We start from the raw sequence: 22,560 nt of genomic DNA on the forward strand, positions 1-22,560 counted from the left end.
CTTTGTTCAAGGAATTGTGCAGAAAACAGGTGAACCCTGAAGGTATGATTCAGAGTGACAAAAATTTACTAATATTTGTTCAATTTCAAAGATTCAGTTATTGTTATCTGGACACTGTTTTGTTTTGACTCTCAACTAAGAGTCTGCTGCCCAGAGAGAAAATTACTCCTGGATAAAAGTCGAAACTTCTTCCAGATGACAATTAAATATTTTTCTACAGTGGAGCACTCCTGGACAAATGAGGGATTACACCATTTCAAAAGCATTTGAGTTTTATAAAACATGGTAATAATTACATCAGCTGTTGATAATGTGAACAGTTTCTTTTGGTTTCTTTGATGTTTTGTACAATTCCTGTGCTTTTTTCAGAAACATCATGATGGTTTTGAGATTTGTCTTTGGAGTGGCTTTTTTTTTTTTTTTTAGAGAGAGTAGAGAAGGCTTTTGCCCTAAACCACATCCAGAGAAGGTGTTGGACATTGTGTAAACTTGCCTGACTTGCAAAACCACAGCCTATAGACATGTCACAACACCATCATGTGTGGCTTCTGAGGAAATCACTACCACTGGAAGTAGCAGAAGCATGTGGATCAGGTAAACAAATGCACCTGCCTGAAAAAAAGAAAGTCTTAAAATAAAATCAGAACCTTTAAAGAGTCAGGAGACCTAGAATCAGGTTGGTATCTGAGGAACTAACTAAAATGAACAATATGGAACTGTGTGTTACAAACTCTGGCTCAGTTTTATACAATGTGTTGTCTGAGCTGAAAAAGGGACAATAAAGTTCATGTACAAAAGTTTCGGAGTTGCTGCTCATGGAAAGGGAAAACCAGCCAAGGACAAATCTTCAGGTAATCATAGAAAGCTTTCTTGGTGTATGATTTGTTCATTATACTATGTTTAGTCTTAAATGAGCAGTTTGTGTGCAGAGTCCTCCTGGGCTGTGCCGCGCTCCCAGCCCCTCCTGATGCGCGTCAGACTCTGGTCCACACAGGGCAGCAGCAGCAGAAGCTTCAGCACCAGCACCACTGTGGGCACCACCAGGGACAGCAGGTAACCTGGCACAGTGTACCATTTATAGGACCAGGCTTTCAGAAACTTGTCCCATCCATACAGGTACGCATGGAAAGTGCACAGGAACAAGGTCACGTAGCCCAGCTTGGACTGGAAAAAGAAAACAATAAATTAATAAGACTGATTACTCTGACAAGGTAAAATTCAACAGATTTGTAGCTGATGAAATATACTGTTTTCTGCAGCCAATTTCTTAGAAATAGACAGTGCAGTCAGTCAACACAGAAGAGAGCAACTGAAACGTTTAACAGTGAAAAGTGCAGTATGGAGATGATAAATACTAAATACTCTTATACTGTCAGCCTGTGTAAAAGATGCCTTAAATAGTAGTAGTAGTAGTAAATAAGTCTTTATTCCTGTCCTTCAGCTCTAACAGATAAGTCAATATAAAGACACACAATAAAGCCAACGACACATTCTGGAATGCAGGTTCATCTTTTCATTTCCCTCATGTTCACTGAGGAACATGTATTCCACACGATTCACATGAACAACCCCAGTGGCCGCGGCCAAGGATAATGTATGCTCTCCAAATTACATTTGATGAATAACTTAACATTTAAAGAGCTGTTCTAATTTGGGCTGGAATAAAGGGGAGGAGGGAGTGTGACCCAGTTACATTTATGAATGTGTGTTTCCCATAGAGAGGGCTTTGTCAGGGTGGTCAAAGTGGAAAATAGGTAAACACTGACTCAGGCCGATGGCCAGGGCGATTGGGAAGGCAAAGGTGTTAAAAACAATTTAAATAATAGATGTATTTTGTGTATTTTATGTAATGCCACATGTGTGGACTAGAAGCTTTCCCATATTGAGCACAAACTAATCACAAATGAAGCCTGCGTAAATTCAGCCTGGAAGACCTAACTCCATCCATCTACGTCAAGTCCACCATGGAAGGACCCCTCTCCCCAGCGCCATCATCGCACTCAAGCGGGCGCCCGCCTGTCCGTCTGTGAGAGTCAGATCCCTCACTTCACCATGGACTCTCCCAGGTTTCTGTGCTCATCCCAAAGAGGTTATGCAGTTTTTCCTGGCCAAAGAAGTAGGGTGAAAGGTCAGGGGGCGTCTGCACCATGGCCCTCGCACCTGCTCCTTATCCCCAATCAACGCTCTCAGTGACCCCTCCCTGCTCCAATCGGCACCAGGCGGTCGCATTTAAGCCTCAGGCAGATGGCTCGGCCGCTCAAACCGTACTGCGACTGATATTATGTCAGAGTTCATATCAGATGACCCTCCGTGTTCCTCTCACGGGGGCTCCGGCTCCTCCCGAGGTCCTCCGGCTTCGGAAGAGCGCACCCACCTGACCCGGAAGAGCTGAGTGGCTCGCCGCGTTCTCTCATTACGAGAACTCCTCACTTTCGCTCGAAACGCTTCCCATCCACCTGCCGCGCGCCCCGCAGCAGGAACCAGCGCACGCCGCGGTGCCTCGGGACGTCTCCTTCACGTGGCTCCTCCCGCGCCACAGCGTCTCTCCACCGGATCACGCTGACACCGGGTCCAGCTTCATCGCGCAGCAGCTCCAGAACACGCTCCTCTCCACGTCAGGCTCCAACACGCGTCAGCGCTCTCTGTCCTCGACTCCAGGGGGCCTGTCCCAGGCCCGCCGCTGGCCATACGGGGCCCCTAGGCCGAACGCCCAGCGATGTCCCCAGGCGAAATTAAGTATTTTTACATTGTCTTCATCTCGCGAATATTGCTTGAATCACAATCTTTAGCAAGATTTCAAGGTCCTCAACTACGGTGTCTCCAACAATCTAACTTACCTTTCGTTTTCATTCCTAACATCCTTGCCCCGCCCTCTCACCTCACGCACGCTGCTCCCTGTGGAGCAGATCGAGGCAGCTCCATGCATTGTACATATCGTGCAATTCATTCCTTTTAGGGCTTTTATTCAGCTCTGTCCAATCTCATTCATTAGAAAAGGTATCTGCTCCTCAGCTTTCCCAAACACTCTGTGGGTTTATTAATAAATAGATAATATAAATAAACAATAAAATTAAATAAAATGCGCAGCACGTCTCACTCATATTCACGAGAAATGGGTCCATGTGCCAGTCCGCAGGCACACCACAATCCCCCGGTCCAAAAGACAACTGTTACGTCGCATCACGTACTATATTCACGTTTAAAATATCCCACGTTACACCGTGGGCGCATGACGGCGCGGCCAGCTATGTACAAACTTCCCAAATTTCAGGGCAGCTTCCATTCTGGAGCACCCTTCTATAGCCCGAAAGTACGGTAATTCTAGTCATGCTGCACTCACTGTTATATCGCTAAGCGACCAGCGCAAGCGCCGCACAAAAAAGCCACGCCATTCAATTCAAACTGCCTGTCAAGCCGGCTTACTCCCGCATGCGCGTATCAGGAGTTGCAGCACCGTACCAGTCCGTCCAGCCCCACAGACTGTTCCTTAACTGTCCCTCTCCCTGGAATCTGCCCGCTCCGGGCCCCTCTGGTTGTTTTCATGGGCCAAATCTGTTCCTCCAAGGCCATCTTGCTTCAGAGTTCATTCCACACTGCGTGACCTGGCTAGCTTCGCCCCCTCCCCTCTCGACTCATCTGTTTGGTGACTGCGTCGGTCCCACCTCACTTCCGGTTCCGCCTCCTCCACGAGTGGAATGGTATTTAAGTTTTCCATGACAAATCATTCCGTCTACGACTCCCGGCGCTTTTACACGGACGCTCCGCCTCCTCTGGTTGGGGGGGTATTAAAACTTTTATGATCTAAGGCCTGCCGACACCTACCGGCACTCTCAGCCCACGTTCTGCCGTCTACCGGCACTCTCAGCCCACGTTCTGCCGTCTACCGGCACTCTCAGCCCACGTTCTGCCGTCTACCGGCACTCTCAGCCCACGTTCTGCCGTCTACCGGCACTCTCAGCCCACGTTCTGCCGTCTACCGGCACTCTCAGCCCACGTTCTGCCGTCTACCGGCACTCTCAGCCCACGTTCTGCCGGCGCTTCCAGGTCTACGCTCTGCCGCCTGCCGGCGCTTCCAGGTCTACGCTCTGCCGCCTGCCGGCGCTTCCAGGTCTACGCTCTGCCGCCTGCTGGCGCTTCCAGGTCTACGCTCTGCCGCCTGCCGGCGCTTCCAGGTCTACGCTCTGCCGCCTGCTGGCGCTCTCCTGTCCACGCTCTGCCGCCTGCCGGCGCTCTCCTGTCCACGCTCTGCCGTCTGCCCCGGCGCTTTCCTGTCCACGCTCTGCCGTCTGCCCCGGCGCTCTCCTGTCCACGCTCTGCCGTCTGCCCCGGCGCTCTCCTGTCCACGCTCCGCCGTCTGCCCCGGCGCACTGCGTGCACGCTCTGGCGCGCTCGCGACTGCGGCACGCTCCGCCGTCTTCCCCGGCGCACTGCGCGCACGCGCAACTGTGTGCGCGCTCCGCCGTCTTCCCCGGCGCACTGCGCGCGCGCGCAACTGTGTGCACGCTCCGCCGTCTGCCCCGGCGCACTGCGTGCATGCTCTGCCGTTCGCCGGCGGTTCCAGGTCTACATTCTGCCGTTCTTTCCAGGTCTACGCTCTGCCGCCTGCCAGCGCTTCCAGGTCTACGTTCTGCTGTCCTGCCAGCGCTTTCAGGTCTACGTTCTGCCGTTCTGCCGGCGCTTCCAGGTCTACGTTCTGCCGTTCTGCCGGCGCTTCCAGGTCTACGTTCTGCTGTCCTGCCAGCGCTTTCAGGTCTACGTTCTGCCGTTCTGCCGGCGCTTCCAGGTCTATGTTATGCTGTCCTGCCGGCGTTTCCAGGTCCACGTTTTGCCGGCGCTTTCAGGTCTACGTTCTGATGTTCTGCCGGCGTTTCCAGGTTTACGTTCTGCCGGCGTTTCCAGGTTTACGTTCTGCCGGCGCTTCCAGGTTTACGTTCTGCCAGCGCTTCCAGGTTTACGTTCCGCCGTCTGCCGGCGCTCTCCTGTCCACGCTCCGCGTCTGCCAACACCTCCACTTCCTGTCGTCTGCCGCCTCCTTTGTTTTTGGGGGGTATTAGAAGTCTATCATGTAACTTTCAAATCCCTAAAGGCAAAACCCCTGCATCTCATAGCCGCACACGTGGCTCATTCTGCCTCTTAGAGCTTTGGCTAAACTCGCAATCGGGTCAAACTACGGCGGACCTCATCCCCGGTGCTCCTGACTCCAGGAGGCCAGCCCATGACTGCAGCACCCTGGTTTCGGAAATATCCGAGGGTAACATCGATCCCATGCAATCTGCCCTCTCGTCTTCACACCGGGCACTGGTTTAGAATAGGAGCCGCTACATCCGCGGCAACTCAGGGCATATCGTCCACAGCCCTCCAACAACTCGGGCCCTTCTGCTCGTATGTTCGTTCCTACCTGCCTCCGATCTTGGTGGCTCAACGCCCCTCGCATCTCTAGTAAGTCTCGTCTCGCAACAAATGCTGGTGGTGCAGCATTTGCTGCACCACCAGCATTTGTCAGAGCGTAGACCTGGAAGCGCCGGCAGGCGGCAGAGCGTGGACAAGAGTGCGCCGGCAGGCGGCAGAGCGTGGACAGGAGCGCGCCGGCAGGCGGCAGAGCGTGGACAGGAGCGCGCCGGCAGGCGGCAGAGCGTGGACAGGAGCGCGCCGGCAGGCGGCAGAGCGTGGACAGGAGCGCGCCGGCAGCCGGCAGAGCGTGGACAGCATCCTCTTGCTCTCCCCGTGTCTACGTCATTTCTTATCTACTCCCAGGTGCTTCATATTCCTGTCCCCGGTCCTTCACCACATGTCCGTGAATAGAGGCCTCCATTTCAGACGCTTCGAGTTTTCAGGGCATCGCCCCCTACTCTCCCCGTCATTACGCATCCGCCCCTCTCGGGCCACCACGTGATCAAAGGCGGCCTCGTGGCCTGACCAGTCTACTCTATATTAAGTATCTGCTGTCATGTTCTTTCTGAGTATCAGTAATAACCTTGGCACACAGCTGCTCAGACCCCGGGTTTTGGGGGGGAGACATCTAATACAAATAGATCATGGAGTGCCCTTGATTGCAACGTCTTCCGCCGGGGTCTGAGCGCCAAATAACTCTCGAATAAAGCTTGCTCAACAGTCCATTCTCGTGGTCTCTTTGTCTCTCCAGGGTGAAATGAAGCCTGCGTAAATTCAGCCTGGAAGACCTAACTCCATCCATCTACATCAAGGCCACCATGGAAGGACCCCTCTCCCCAGCGCCATCATCGCACTCAAGCGGGCGCCCGCCTGTCCGTCTGTGAGAGTCAGATCCCTCACTTCACCATGGACTCTCCCAGGTTTCTGCGCTTATCCCAAAGAGGTTATGCAGTTTTTCCTGGCCGAAGAAGTAGGGTGAAAGGTCAGGGGGCGTCTGTACCATGGCCCTCGCACCTGCTCCTCATCCCCAATCAACGCTCTCAAGTGACTCCTCCCCGCTCCCAATCAGCGCCAGGCGGTCACATTTAAGCCCTCAGGCAGATGGCTCGGCCGCTCAAACCGTACTGCGACCCACCACCTCCCCAGCTCCTCCTCTACCTTCTCTCCACATCTACTACCACCAGTCTCCAGGCTCCGGGGGGAGACATCTAATACAAATAGATCATGGAGTGCCCATGATTGCAACGTCTTCCGCCGGGGTCTGAGCGCCAAATAACTCTCGAATAAAGCTTGCTCAACAGTCCATTCTCGTGGTCTCTTTGTCTCTCCAGGGTGAATTAAGATTTGTGTTGTAGTGACCTGCAGATGACCTCTGAACATTGCCATGGTGACAGGAATGTGGTTGTACCATGCTACTGGAGATTTAGGACATCTCTGCAGGAGCAGAGACTTCACACAGAACGGTGTGAACAAACATTTTCCATCAAATGAATGCTTTAGAATTCAAATGAACTCACAAAGCCATTTTCTCTCCCAAGACAAAAGCTTGAAAATAAGGCTAAAAAGGCTATGCGGTTTTAGTAAACAATCATCTAATTGCAGAACTTTAAGTGTCACCCTCTCTCTTAAGTGGGAGGACATGAATAACATTGCAGTACCAGTGAGAATCCCCTACAGTGTGATTATGAAGAGTGAACCGTACAATCACTGACTCCCTGGCCACATTATTAGGTACACTTTGTTTGGACCCATTGTGACCCAGGTGTGTCTTCAATTCATCTTGAATAAGAAACGGTTGTAAGAAATGTCTCCATTAAACTTTACTTATGATTGTGCTGTAAACTGACTGTTTTTAATTACTCCATGTTTCCTTCTAGAATGTACATTGATACTTTAGGTACAAATCAATAAATATCTTAATGTGTACATATTCCAATGTTTCCCATCTTATTTATTTCTATTGAATTATGCAAAAAAAATGTAACTGCCATGTACTGGTCTGGAACAAAATAATAATAATACTGAGATACCAATGCACAATGTTTTGTGTTCTGTAACTTGGTGATGGTGGGCGTCCTTTTATTTTCTGAAGAAACACAAGCAGTCGTCACAGAATTACTATTATTTAGAAGTATTCAAACAATGTATTTTAAATGTCCCACTCGTTATAGTCTATTCGGTGTGTATTTCAACACTACAGCCTGAAGTATATTAAGACGGACTTTTCCAAGACCTCCAGGAGTCTCTTTAAGTGGACTCTGAGACTATTTAGTATTGTGTGTGTATTCCTCTGTGTAAACGGAATCATCCATCTGCTTGTCATTTGCATCGTCTCAAAGCCACTGAGCAGGTGATATAACCAGTCTTTCCAAATTAAATTCCCCAATGAGCTTGTTTGTATTCATTTTTATAAAAGAGCTTGCTTATAACAAAGAGTTACATACTACCTGACTGTGTGCGTTTAACTGTCTGGGAAATGTGCAAAGTTAGCAAATATTAAGGGAATGTATTTTTTCATAAAGTTTGTATTGGTGAAAGTCACAAAACAAAAACAACATTTACAGCAGAAACCTTTTTATTTTTAGCTAGTAGCACTTTACTTTAAAACACAAGGTTAATAAGATTGAATTAGCATAATAATAAAAACGTGTACTTATGGTAATTACATTATAACAGCCTTGTGGAAACAGAACATATCAGTCATTCAATTTGTCTTATGTTATTTTTTTAAATTTTGTTTTCTCTCTATTCCTTATTAAGAATATGAGAGGTTTTGTCTATAAGAGTTTTGTTTATAAGAGTTTTTTTTTCTATTAAGAGTGTTTTTCTAAAGCTTCCTATAAGTTATCTGTTCTTTTACTTCTGTATCAACTTGCGTTGCAACACCGAAATTTCCCCATTGTGTGGACAAATAAAGGCTATCTTATCTTATCGTATCTTATCTTATCGTATTTCATAGTAAAATTAATCGTAATCCTAAATCAGTGTATTGTGCAAAAACAACAGTTACAAAAACCTGTTTGTACCTTAATGTGAACAAATCAAGCAGTAACTTGTAAAATATGTTTTGTTTTTTCTTATGTCTTGTTTGTGAATTTAAATGCTATCTGTAATGAATTGTGTGTGAGTTTGAAGGACGGAATGTTTGAAATGGTAAGAAAGATTATCAGAAAGAAAATAAAAGTATCTGTCCTCGTCTTCTTGCCAGTGAAGGACCACGTAGCTGAAATATACTTCCTGAACTGCAGCGGGCATCACGATGGGCAACACTATTGAGCTGCATAATATTGAAACAGAGCTGCAGAATGCATTATGCCAGTTACTAGTTCCCTCCTGCTACGTGACTTTCCTGTGCTGCAAAGTAAAGCGTGACCCATTTGCTCTGAGCTCGCCAAACGGTCACAACAATCATCTGTGTTATTTTCTCTCACCTGTACGAAGCTGAACTCTCTCCAGCTGAGCGCATTACTGACAGAAGGAAGTGAAGTGATCCCCAAAAGGACGAACAAAGCAAAGCCAAGGATCCCGATGGAGTAGTAGGAGTCTGTGCGCCACGCTGACATGTTGGAAAAAGGGGTCGTCTGGTTTTTCAAGACCTTAAAAGAAGTAAGACTGTCTCAAAATATATTATAATACATTTAAAAACATGTTATTGACTTACCTGGGATATAATGCCTGCACCAACTCTGTACCTCACGTAATATCTAGGGGTAAATATTGTTATAATGTTATCGAACTTGGACAATTTTCCATTTTTATTACATATTGGTATTTAATCATTTCAGTCTGTAATTTTCCACATAATGGCATAACAATTAACATCTACACGAAGGCAAGCAAGCACCCAAACTAAAGAATGAAACGGCTGTATTGAAAAAATGAAAGTCAGATAAGTTTTGATTTAATATTTTCATGAAACAAGCAGGTGACAGACCAGTAAACTCACATAGTGCAACTGTGAACATGCGATACATACACTTAGAGAGGATATATTATGTGAAATCCTCTGCTTTTAACAGTGTTCCTTCATCAATTTGCACAAAGTTGTGTTTTCATGCATGCCAGTTTGAGTAATCCTGCTTTGTTTTGCACTTGAGGCTTGACTGCTCTAAACATGTTCACCTGCACGCCCTACTCTGCCCACTTTTTTGTACATACCTGCAATTATTAAAACAAAACAAAAAAACATCCCACAGGCTGGGTTAAAAAAATGTCACAGCCATTTTTCACCAACAAACATAAAAAATCCACTGCTTTTAACGGAAAAAATCTGTAATTCTAATATTTAGTTTTTTCTTTTGCTGGTCGGCTAAATAATTTATAAAGTAATTAAAACAACCAAATGTATTTAACTGGGATATAAAACTTTTTTTTTAAATTGCTTGTGTAAACATGCATGTTTTTTAAGCTATTTGCTCCATTAGTTCTATTTGAAAAAAAACAATCAATATCTGCCAATCTGCCAATATCTAAATATTGGCAGATTTTTTTTTTATTTTGGAGGAAATCGGCAGATACTGGAGCCAATATGTTGCCAATCTCTACTTATCTCCATTACTGAAATTGTTAAAACTATCATTATAAGCTTTACAAAAAAACATTTGCTACAAAACAGACCCATAATAAAGCTTCCCAGTTGAATTATGGTGCAGACCTGCAACTAAACCTCTGCTAAACGCACATTACTGATTGACTTTGTACTATATATCTCTGGTGAAAAGTCTGTGCATCTGTTACTCACCGGAAAGGGATGATCAGCGTGTAGAGCACATGCAGAGAGGCGAAACCAAGCGCCACCAGTCCCATCTGCTTCCTGCACAGCATCCAGCGGTCCAGCCAGTCGGGGAAGCGCCTGCACAACACAGTGACAGTCCCATTTGTACCCGACGGCTGGCACCTGTCCTTCACAACTCTCCTCCGTCACTGCCAGCCGCCTGACCTGTACTTGGTCCCTCTGTAGAGCTGAAGCGCCGCAGCCATCACGCCGGGCAGGTAACACAGCGACAGCATGATGAGCGACACGATGGGGAACACCTGTCAGACAAGATCAAATGACAAGTCACATTCAGAAGTGAAACAACTCTATGTCCTTCTTAAATGTGTTCACAGTGTTTGATGAATATGTGATGAGTGGGACCGTTTCAGTATTGTAATATGTGTTTTCTCAAATGAATATTCAAATGTATTCCTAATTTGGATCCTGAAGCACACATTTATAACAAGAGATCAAACTGCACAAGGAATAGAAGAAGTTAGTCAGATCAACGCTGCAAAGTTTCATATTTTAGGACAGTCACTCTTGGTTGCAAAAAAACAGAACAAAGTTGTGTATATATATGTAATGAATTGTGTCTGTCTTTGTAGAATGGAATGCTTGAAACTGACCTGATGTAAATGTGGATTATGAAAATGAAAAAAAGAGGCAACTGGCTGTCTTTCCCAAGAAGAGAAGGTTACACTACATCAGTAAAAGCCACAGAGACATGAACACTCAACATTTTGTAGTTGTATTGACCCTTTGAACTGGTGCATGATGCAATTCAGATACGAGTCGTCAGCACAAACTGAACTGGAGGTGTCCGTGGTACAATGGCGAAGCAGGATAAAATCAAGGCTATAAATGAACACATTTGCAAAACGGACTATCGCCATATGTTAGTTTTTCTTTCAGACTAATGAAAATACAATGATATGCCCCTAGATGTTGGGCCAGCAGCAGAGAATCAGTTCTGCAGTTTTGAATGTGAAGAAAATAATGACCTGATCGTTTGTTCCTAAAACCAAGTGTTAGAGTGTGTATTTTGCAGTTATACACCGGCTTTATCTCATAAAACAATAACTTTCTTCTTTTTTTATCTGATCTTTTGTCCTGCCTGATGAAGAAAGACTGGTACTCCTGCATTTATATTTATATTATTCACTCCAACTCTTTGGCTTGCCAACAGTTGATTTTCTTACCTACCTTATTAGCCAGAGAGACCATAATCCTGAATGAGATGTCTTTCCCGTCCTCCACGTAGGCGTAGATGACGTCCCTGATGAGCAGGTAGAAGAAGAAGGCGGCAGTGAGGCCCAGGGCGATGCTCAGAGGCAGCTTCCACTCTGGGAAGAGCTGCAGTGGGAAGTCCTCCAGCTCCCGGGACGCGCCCAGAGAACCTCTGTCCAGCACCCCAAGGCCCAGCCGGGTGCACACCTCCGACACAGCCTGCTTCGCCGCTGCGCTGTTCCCACACACGTACGTCTACAAGGTAAGTGAGGAAAATGTCATATTCTATTTTGAATTTGATCTTTCAAAGGCAATATTTGTCCACTGCATTTGACAATAGGGACAGAGCAGTGCCTGAGGCGACACTGCACTTTTATCATACAGTTGAATACATTTTATTTCCTTAGAGCAGTAAACATACAATGATTTTGTTGGGAAACTGTGGGAAACTAATCTTTCATTCAAATTTAGGAATATGATATTCTGAATTTTGTGGTGACGCTATTGTGGAGTATGATAAGGATATTTTATTCCCGATAAGGGGTTCCTGGCTTCAAAACATTTAAGAACCCTGTCTCAGAAATACAGTGGCTTGCAACACAAATCAGCACACAATGTGAAGTGGAAGGAAAATTATATATGATTTCCGGATATAAAAAACTGAAACGTGCAGCGAACCAAATAATACAGCCTCTTTTCTCTGAGTGCACCCAGTTAATGTCAGAAATTGCCTGATGATTGCTGAAAGATTTAATCTTGACATAATGATTCAATAGGGTCCATTTCTGAGTACTCTAATTTCAGAAATTGTTCTGTGAAGGCCACAGAAGTTTGTTCAGAGAGGGTTGGGGAACAAAAAGCATTGTGTAAAGTGAAAGACACACACCAGACAGGTCAGGGATGACGTTGTGGGGACGTTTAAAGCAGGCTTAGAATGTACAAAGAATGTCCAAGCTTTGAACATCTCACAGAGCATTGTTTAATCCATCATCTAGAGCAAGAGGCAACGAGTAACACGGCACCTGACTCTGCACACACCATCCCCACTGTCAATGCGGTGAGGCTGCTTTCGTAACAATTTTACATCACCATATTTTACACTGATAACAAAAGAAAGATGATCTGGTTTCAAGAGAATTTAAGATGTGAACAAATTCAGCAGCAAAGTCTAAACCACTTTTGTTCAGTCAAAATCAGGTAAAACTAACAGCTGCTCGGTCAATATCTCGCACAGAGCATACACAGACCACAGAAAAGTACATGGAGGCTCCTGTGTGGTTTCTGTCTCCTCTGGGACTGCAAACACAAAGATCAAACCCAAACCATAAAAAAAGTACTCTGCCGCTTCACACAGCAGACAAAAAGCACAGGAAAAAACAACATCAAGCCACTGCCTAATTGTTTTAAGTTGCAGAGATGGCATTCACTGCAACAATATACAGCCAGTACTGCTCCATTTTGGATAAACAACTCCATTTGCCTTGAGTTATTGGTTTGTTTAAGTTATTGATATTATCTGGGCTGTTACGTTTCATATAAAAACAATTCTAGTTGAAGAGCACCCGCTGTGTGAACGTTATGAGAAGCTCGTGTTCCTCAGAAACAAGCCCCAGTGTGACCCACCAGAACTATGCCGTTTTGTGTCTCAAGTAAATGACTCAATTGACAATAAAAATGCTTGAAAATATCTGCTCCATTAAAAGCACCTGTTTAAAAATGTTATAAAAGGTAAAGTATTTCACACAGATAAATAAACATGATAAAAAATAAGCCCTCAAACCTTGTGAAAAGTACTTTACTGTATTAAAATGTAGTGTCGAAAGTACATATATCTGCTCTCACTTGAAGTAAAAGTAAAATCTTAAGTACTTATACTTTTGTACCTTGCTATTTTCCAATCGTCAACTGGTTACAATAGCCTCATTTTAGGATTTTCTTTGTGCAAATAACTTGTCGAGATAGAAATTATAATACAGTAATTCTTTATGGTAGAGATACTATGAGTGTCTTTAAAATATATTTATATTAACCGCAAATAATGTTTGACACACATGTAGAAAACTTGGAGTAGGATAGCAGAGCGGAAAGGAGCACGTTGAAATGGATACACAGCCACACACTCATCCATGTTGATTACACATAATTGATGCTTTATAGGAAAAACAAAGAACTCTGATGGTGACTTTGGTTTTTAAAAAGTAACATTATCTCTAATTTCTAGTTTAGTTTAGTTTAGTTTAGTCTTTATTTGTCAGGGACAAAATCATTAATCTTCAAGAGAAAAAAATTATTTGCACCAGATTAAGCTGCTACTTTGCATTTGCAGACCCTGTGAAGGTGAATACATCACAACAGTAATAAAAGTACACATTTCATTACAATTACAGCACGTTACATTTCATTATGAACACATTATGTGTTGGATTACTACAGGAGTGTCTGACTGAAACAACTTCAGGTATGTTTTGGAAGTGCACTCTCTTTTTAACTTATAAAAGCTCAAAACGACTACATTTATCAGTATGTGAGGTTTGAGATTTTACCTGTCTATTTGAATCTGAGGGTCCATTCTGCAGAGCCCACGCCGACAGTGTGTTCAAGGCCTTCACCACATGCGCTTCAGGGACCAGCCTGTAATGCAAACAACATCCTCTATAATTGTGCTGGATAATGCAATCGAGGCCGCATGACATCTGAATTAACCCATTACTTTGGCTAATGCTCTAATCACATCGGACCCTTTTACCTCTGCAGATACGCCGCGTTGGCCTCTGGGAACATGCCCTTTGCCGGGTTGTTGCTCACGTCCACCAGAACCTTCAAGACATGGAAAGATTTACATGTTAGACTAAATCAAAGGAGCTGTACCTAATTTTTAATATAGAGAAAAACGTGTTTTTCCCCCCCAAACGAAGATATTTGTGTCACTTTGGTGTGCTGTCTGCATTTAATGAAGTGTTTTTATCAATCCAGAAAATGGAAGAATGTTGAAATTGTTAAAATTTGTGTGACGACAACCTCCACTCCACCATTTGTGAAACGTGCGTATAATTAATCAGAATCAGGGCCTGAGGAATGAGTTTTGGTTGCAGCTAACATTTTTAATTAATAATAATAATAATAATAATAATAACTTTTATTTATATAGCGCTTTTCAGTGACCCAAAGACGCTGAACATAATAAAAAAGGGGGGGTATTTACAGACAGGGGGGGACAACACGTACAATACACATTAATATACAGATAAAATGAACAAGACAGAAGAAGTAGAGAGAAAAAGATGGGGATGTAACAGGGGGTAGAAGTGTAGGCAATGGGGTAGAGGAGGCTAGGGGTAGGGGAGGTCATAGGCTTGGGTGAAGAGGTATGTTTTTAGGCGGGATTTGAATGTTGTGAGTGAGGGAGAGTGGCGGACAGGTTGGGGGAGGGAGTTCCAGAGTCGGGGTGCTGTTCGGGAGAATGCTCTGTCGCCAAAAGTTTTGAGTCGGGATGTTGGTGCACTCAGGGTGAGAGAGGAGGAGGATGATAATTCCTTGCTCACGGTTTTAAAACAGCCGGAATTGGTCAAGATTTGATAGTTTGCAGAGCTTAATTATTTCCTCTGTGTTTTTGGTTTGTTTTTTTGTTTTTTGCCAATCCTGTGGGTGTAAAACATTGAAGCCGAGTTCAGACTTAGGAGAAATACATTTCATAAAGTTATGTTCTATGAGTAGTTTATTTTAAAAGTCTGCTTTATCCTTGTTCATGAATATAAAAAGTCACATTTATTTGAGATTTGAGATAGAAATTGATTCAAAACTTTAGAATAGTGTTGAACTGGGATGTAAAACTTGATTAACCAGAGAGCAATTATGCAGGAAAGGGGCCCTTCAAAAAACTGTAATGTGCATTATAAAGAAAATGCATTGCGGGCCCATATTTGTTCGCCATATTGTCTCGCAGGGACTTAAACTTCATGCTATGTTATAATCAGATACCTTCCCCTTGAGCTGAGGTGTGAGCGTCTGCAGGAAGCCGTAGTGTTCTCGGTGAATACAAATGAAGACCATGTTGGCGGACTGTGCGGCTGCGGCATGGTTCATCACCTGCACCGACACAAACACATCACACACAAACAGTCACACACAAACACATCACACACAAACACATCACACACAAACACATCACACACAAACACATCACACACAAACACATCACACACAAACACATCACACACAAACACATCACACACAAACACATCACACACAAACACATCACACACAAACACATCACACACAAACACATCACACACAAACACATCACACACAAACACATCACGCACAAACACATCACACAAACACATCATACACAAACACATCACACACAAACACATCACACACAAACACATCACACACAAACACATCACACAAACACATCACACACAAACACATCACACACAAACACATCACACACAAACACATCACACACAAACACATCACACACAAACACATCACACACAAACACATCATACACAAACACATCACACAAAAACACGTCACACACAAACACATCATACACAAACACATCACACAAAAACACGTCACACACAAACACATCACACACAAACACATCACACACAAACACATCACACACAAACACATCACACACAAACACATCACACACAAACACATCACACACAAACACATCACACACAAACACATCACACACAAACACATCACACACAAACACATCACACACAAACACATCACACACAAACACATCACACACAAACACATCACACACAAACACATCACGCACAAACACATCACACACAAACACATCACACACAAACACATCACACAAACACATCACACACAAACACATCACACACAAACACATCACACACAAACACATCACACACAAACACATCACACACAAACACATCACACACAAACACATCATACACAAACACATCACACAAAAACACGTCACACACAAACACATCATACACAAACACATCACACAAAAACACGTCACACACAAACACATCACACACAAACACATCACACACAAACACATCACACACAAACACATCACACACAAACACATCACACACAAACACATCACACACAAACACATCACACACAAACACATCACACACAAACACATCACACACAAACACATCACACACAAACACATCACACACAAACACATCACACACAAACACATCACACACAAACACATCACGCACAAACACATCACACAAACACATCATACACAAACACATCACACACAAACACATCACACACAAACACATCACACACAAACACATCACACAAACACATCATACACAAACACATCACACAAAAACACGTCACACACAAACACATCATACACAAACACATCACACAAAAACACGTCACACACAAACACATCACACACAAACACATCACACACAAACACATCACACACAAACACATCACACACAAACACATCATGCACAAACACATCACACACAAACACATCATGCACAAACACATCACACACAAACACATCATACACAAACACATCACACACAAACACATCACACACAAACACATCACACAAACACATCACACACAAACACGTCACACACAAACACATCATACACAAACACATCACACACAAACACATCACACACAAACACATCACACAAACACATCACACACAAACACATCACACACAAACACATCACACACAAACACATCACACACAAACACATCACACACAAACACATCACACACAAACACATCACACACAAACACATCACACACAAACACATCACACACAAACATATCATACACAAACACATCACACACAAACACATCACACAAACACATCACACAAACACATCACACACAAACACATCACACACAAACATATCACACAAACACATCACACACAAACACATCACACAAACACATCACACACAAACACGTCACACACAAACACGTCACACACAAACACATCACACACAAACACATCACACAAACACATCACACACAAACACATCACACAAACACATCACACACAAACACGTCACACACAAACACGTCACACACAAACACATCACACACAAACATATCATACACAAACACATCACACACAAACACATCACACACAAACACATCATACACAAACACATCACACACAAACACATCACACACAAACATATCATACACAAACACATCACACACAAACACATCACACACAAACACATCACACACAAACACATCACACACAAACACGTCACACACAAACACATCACACACAAACACATCACACACAAACACATCACACAAACACATCACACACAAACACATCACACACAAACACATCACACACAAACACATCACACACAAACACGTCACACACAAACACGTCACACACAAACACATCACACACAAACACATCACACACAAACACATCACACAAACACATCACACACAAACACGTCACACACAAACACGTCACACACAAACACATCACACACAAACACATCACACACAAACACATCACACACAAACACGTCACACACAAACACATCACACACAAACACATCACACACAAACACATCACACACAAACACATCACACAAACACATCACACACAAACACATCACACACAAACACATCACACAAACACATCACACACAAACACATCACACACAAACACATCACACACAAACATATCATACACAAACACGTCACACACAAACACATCACACACAAACACATCACACACAAACACGTCACACACAAACACATCACACACAAACACATCACACACAAACACATCACACACAAACACGTCACACACAAACACATCACACACAAACACATCACACACAAACACATCACACAAACACATCACACACAAACACATCACACACAAACACATCACACACAAACACATCACACACAAACACATCACACAAACACATCACACACAAACACATCACACACAAACACGTCACACACAAACACATCACACACAAACACATCACACACAAACACATCACACAAACACATCACACACAAACACGTCACACACAAACACGTCACACACAAACACATCACACACAAACACATCACACACAAACACATCACACACAAACACGTCACACACAAACACATCACACACAAACACATCACACACAAACACATCACACACAAACACATCACACAAACACATCACACACAAACACATCACACACAAACACATCACACACAAACACATCATGCACAAACACATCACACAAACACATCACACACAAACACATCACACACAAACACGTCACACACAAACACATCACACACAAACACATCACACACAAACACATCACACACAAACACATCACACAAACACATCACACACAAACACGTCACACACAAACACATCACACAAACACATCACACACAAACACATCACACACAAACACATCACACACAAACACATCACACAAACACATCACACACAAACACATCACACACAAACATATCATACACAAACACGTCACACACAAACACATCACACAAACACATCACACACAAACACATCACACACAAACACATCACACACAAACACATCACACACAAACACATCACACACAAACACATCACACAAACACATCACACACAAACACGTCACACACAAACACGTCACACACAAACACATCACACACAAACACATCACACAAACACATCACACACAAACACATCACACAAACACATCACACACAAACACGTCACACACAAACACGTCACACACAAACACATCACACACAAACACATCACACAAACACATCACACACAAACACATCACACACAAACACATCACACACAAACACATCACACACAAACATATCATACACAAACACATCACACACAAACACATCACACACAAACACATCACACACAAACACATCACACACAAACACGTCACACACAAACACATCACACACAAACACATCACACACAAACACATCACACAAACACATCACACACAAACACATCACACACAAACACATCACACACAAACACATCACACACAAACACGTCACACACAAACACGTCACACACAAACACATCACACACAAACACGTCACACACAAACACATCACACACAAACACATCACACACAAACAGAACACACCATGCTTAGGTTAGTCATTATTACACAATTCGTATGACGCTCAATGCTGGAGTGCTAAATGAAGAAGTCAAGAGCTAATAATCACTTCAAAGAAACCAATGTTACAGGAATACTACTTTTAAGGACCATTGCATATGATTAATCAATTATAAATAAATACATACAGTATGTATATATAAAATATAATATATGTAATATTTATATATATATATATATATATATATATATATATTATATATATATATATATATATTACATATAATAAATATATTATATATATATATATATATATATATATATATATATATATATATATATATATATATATATGTGCATAGAGAGAGAGAGAGAGAGAGAGAGAGAGAGAGAGAGAGAAGAGAGAGAGAGAGAGAGACTATAAAATGTGCTACATAATATTCAAGTTTTTCACATCCTTCAAAACAACTTCCTCTTTGACAGTATCGCCCACCTCCAGACGAATTTCCCCCCCACATGTGCATTACCTGAGCTCCCTGGGGTATAGGGCCACAGCTGTCCGGTCTGCGGCTGCCGTACACCACGCTGTATCCAGACTGGAGCAGGCGCTGGCCCAGGGAGCGCCCCAGGTCCCCCGTCCCAAAGATACACAAGAACTCCCCACAGCTCTTTGGGACAGCTGCTCCTGCTGCTGCACCCATTGGACCAAGAGGCACATTTTCTGGATTCATCTCTTTTGACATTCCATTTAAGTTATCCGTTGACATATCTGACAGAAATGCTGTCTCCATTTGTGAAATATCCAGATTCTGGAAAGATATGACAATGCGCTCAAATCCAAAAAGAAGTTTCTTCAAGCAGTATTTAAAATGTAGTAGTCATCTCTGTCAACTTTCCTCTCATTACAGACTGGTTATGTTTCTTGTGCTCTGTAGTATTTGTGTTGGCCTTTCCCCTCCCATTTTAGGACAGGGTAAGGTCTAAACCCAACTGGGAAAGTCCACACCAAAATTAGGGATGTTTTCCTGTCAGCCCTGGCACACATGTCCTTGGACTGATTTGTTTTGTGAGTGTGTACACGCCGCTTGGCCCCTTCTGCTTCCAAGTGTGAGGGTGTGGGGGGAAATTCCCTGGTGGCCTAATACTGGGAAAGCAGCTCATAATTTGTGGTGGATTATGCAAGACGGGACAAGCACAGTGTTGTTCAACTTTGTAACTGTGAATTAAGGTTTTGGTAAATAACGGGAAGAGGAATGTACATAAAAGAGTCTTCCAGAAATAGAGTTCACTTGGGGACATGGAAGAGAGAACTGATTATGTTGTTTTATCATTGTTGAACTATTGAGTAATGTTTGTAATATACCCAGATATACTAATCAATACTAAAACTATTGACCTGACCTTGAATATTGACATTTCCCAAATAGTTTTGAAATGATCTTGAGCTATATCAGAACTAATATAAGATCACATACAAAAAAATAAATAAACTACTATTATTTTGAGATAGAAATAATGTTACATTGTGCTCATGTTTTCTTAGTTTTGAAATCAAATTTGATACATAAACAATTGTACATAAACAACCTTTACCCTGCAATAAAACCAAAAGAAAACTATCTATTTCAATCAGATCACTAGCTAAAAGTTAACTTATTAGAACAGTATCACTAAACTGTTCAAACATCTGTCTGTCCCAAGTCTAGGTCACAGTTTGCACAACACAAAATACTGGAATGCTGCCATCCCCCTTCTCTTCTTCTATTTCCACTACAATTCCCATTATACGACATGCCATAAGAGCTTTGACAGGTGCGAGCAGCAAAACACACACATCATTCTGCAGCTCTCGAACAGTGCTTACAATGTGTCACTAATGCATTGGTCAATAGGTGATTCAAGACCACAAAATTACACTCTACCGCGCCTTGTGTTGCCCCTGTGAGTAATTAATATCCATAGACCTCAAAGTGCAAGCCTTCTTCTTTTTCCTGTAGTCCAGAATAGCAGCAGTATTCAAGGTTGAGGTGAACCACAGACGCTGTAGCTGTAATTACTGCCTCAGCTCACAGCCTTTACCGAGAGTGTGTGAGAAATGTTTGTTTCTTCTTCTGACACGAGCTACAAAAGAAGACCAAGCATGTGTATTGAGGTCAGGTATAGGTCAAATGAGTAACCGTTATGAGTACTCTATTGGTGAAGGTAAAAACTGAACAGAAATGTTGAACCGTAAAATTGTTTTGTTTGGTATAAGGTTAATAAATGCCGTATAAATCAGCTGATTTTTCATACAACGCGAGACTACAATCAGCCCCAATTCAAACTGAAGCTGTTTCTGATTTACTCCAATTATAAGTGGTCTCAAGCTATACACAAATACACACGATTTAAAACATTTCCTGGATTTTCTTTGGTAAATATAAGAAAGAGTAAAGCTGGCATCTGGAAGAATGGGCTGAGAGTAGAATTGTGTGTTTGTTGACAAGGGGCTCTTAACATTTAGGGACTTGTAATAATGTAAAATAATGATTCCTCGAAAGGTTGACTTAACTGGAAATAAGTGGGTTATGGCTTTGTGGTTTTGCGTTTCAAATGCGCTCTCACCCCCTCTCACTTGATTATTTCTATTTTTAACAACCCACACAATTACCACAACAAGCTGCATATTATTAACAACCTATTGTTCATTACTGCTAAATATAATTGATGCATTTGAATTTTTGCACCAACCCTCCCAACAACGCCATTCCGTTTATTTTGGAAACAACTATATCTGTGAAACATATTGCACAAAAGTACAGCGAGTGATGAGCCGGTGGGAGAAGATTGCGTCAGAAAGGACATCCCGCGAAAGAAATGCAGAATCAATATGCAAATGTCTGTAGACGAGGGGGCAGAGGACTTTCTGTGGAGACACTATGGAGAATAAAACTACCAGGCACAATAAAATGGGAGTGAGTCAGGCATGTGTAATATTTTTCAGACTATAATAGGACAAAGACTGAATTATATTGTTAATTTGGATTGAATATGA

At 42.9% G+C, this 22,560-nt stretch overlaps 1 protein-coding gene across 1 annotated transcript; it reads right to left on the reverse strand.

Moving 5' to 3' along the window:
• Positions 1 to 255: 255 nt before the first annotated feature.
• Positions 256 to 20,332, reverse strand: LOC140374531 (metalloreductase STEAP4-like). Its single transcript, XM_072461469.1, has 10 exons — positions 20,054 to 20,332; positions 15,356 to 15,463; positions 14,124 to 14,194; positions 13,921 to 14,008; positions 11,354 to 11,632; positions 10,331 to 10,425; positions 10,133 to 10,243; positions 9,053 to 9,095; positions 8,823 to 8,987; positions 256 to 1,164 (listed from the first exon to the last, which is right to left on the reverse strand). The coding sequence occupies exons 1-10, from the start codon at positions 20,315 to 20,317 to the stop codon at positions 907 to 909; spliced, it is 1,482 nt and encodes a 493-aa protein (XP_072317570.1). The 5' UTR covers positions 20,318 to 20,332; the 3' UTR covers positions 256 to 906.
• Between the last annotated feature and the right edge of the window lie 2,228 nt (positions 20,333 to 22,560).

Source organism: Eucyclogobius newberryi, unplaced genomic scaffold (assembly GCF_026437365.1).
Source record: "Eucyclogobius newberryi isolate DKJ021-1_F unplaced genomic scaffold, fEucNew1.0.hap1 SCAF_3, whole genome shotgun sequence".
Lineage (NCBI taxonomy): Eukaryota > Metazoa > Chordata > Actinopteri > Gobiiformes > Gobiidae > Eucyclogobius > Eucyclogobius newberryi.

Bases quoted from the DNA above. Each gene is read 5' to 3' on its own strand.
- LOC140374531 (XM_072461469.1), bottom strand. From the start codon at position 20,317: ATGGAGACAGCATTTCTGTCAGATATGTCAACGGATAACTTAAATGGA. The intron at 10,426-11,353 runs GTAGGTAAGAAA...CTTGTCTGACAG, and splicing joins TGGTCTCTCTGGCTAATAAG to GTGTTCCCCATCGTGTCGCT. The intron at 10,244-10,330 runs GTCAGGCGGCTG...TGTGTTGTGCAG, and splicing joins TACAGAGGGACCAAGTACAG to GCGCTTCCCCGACTGGCTGG.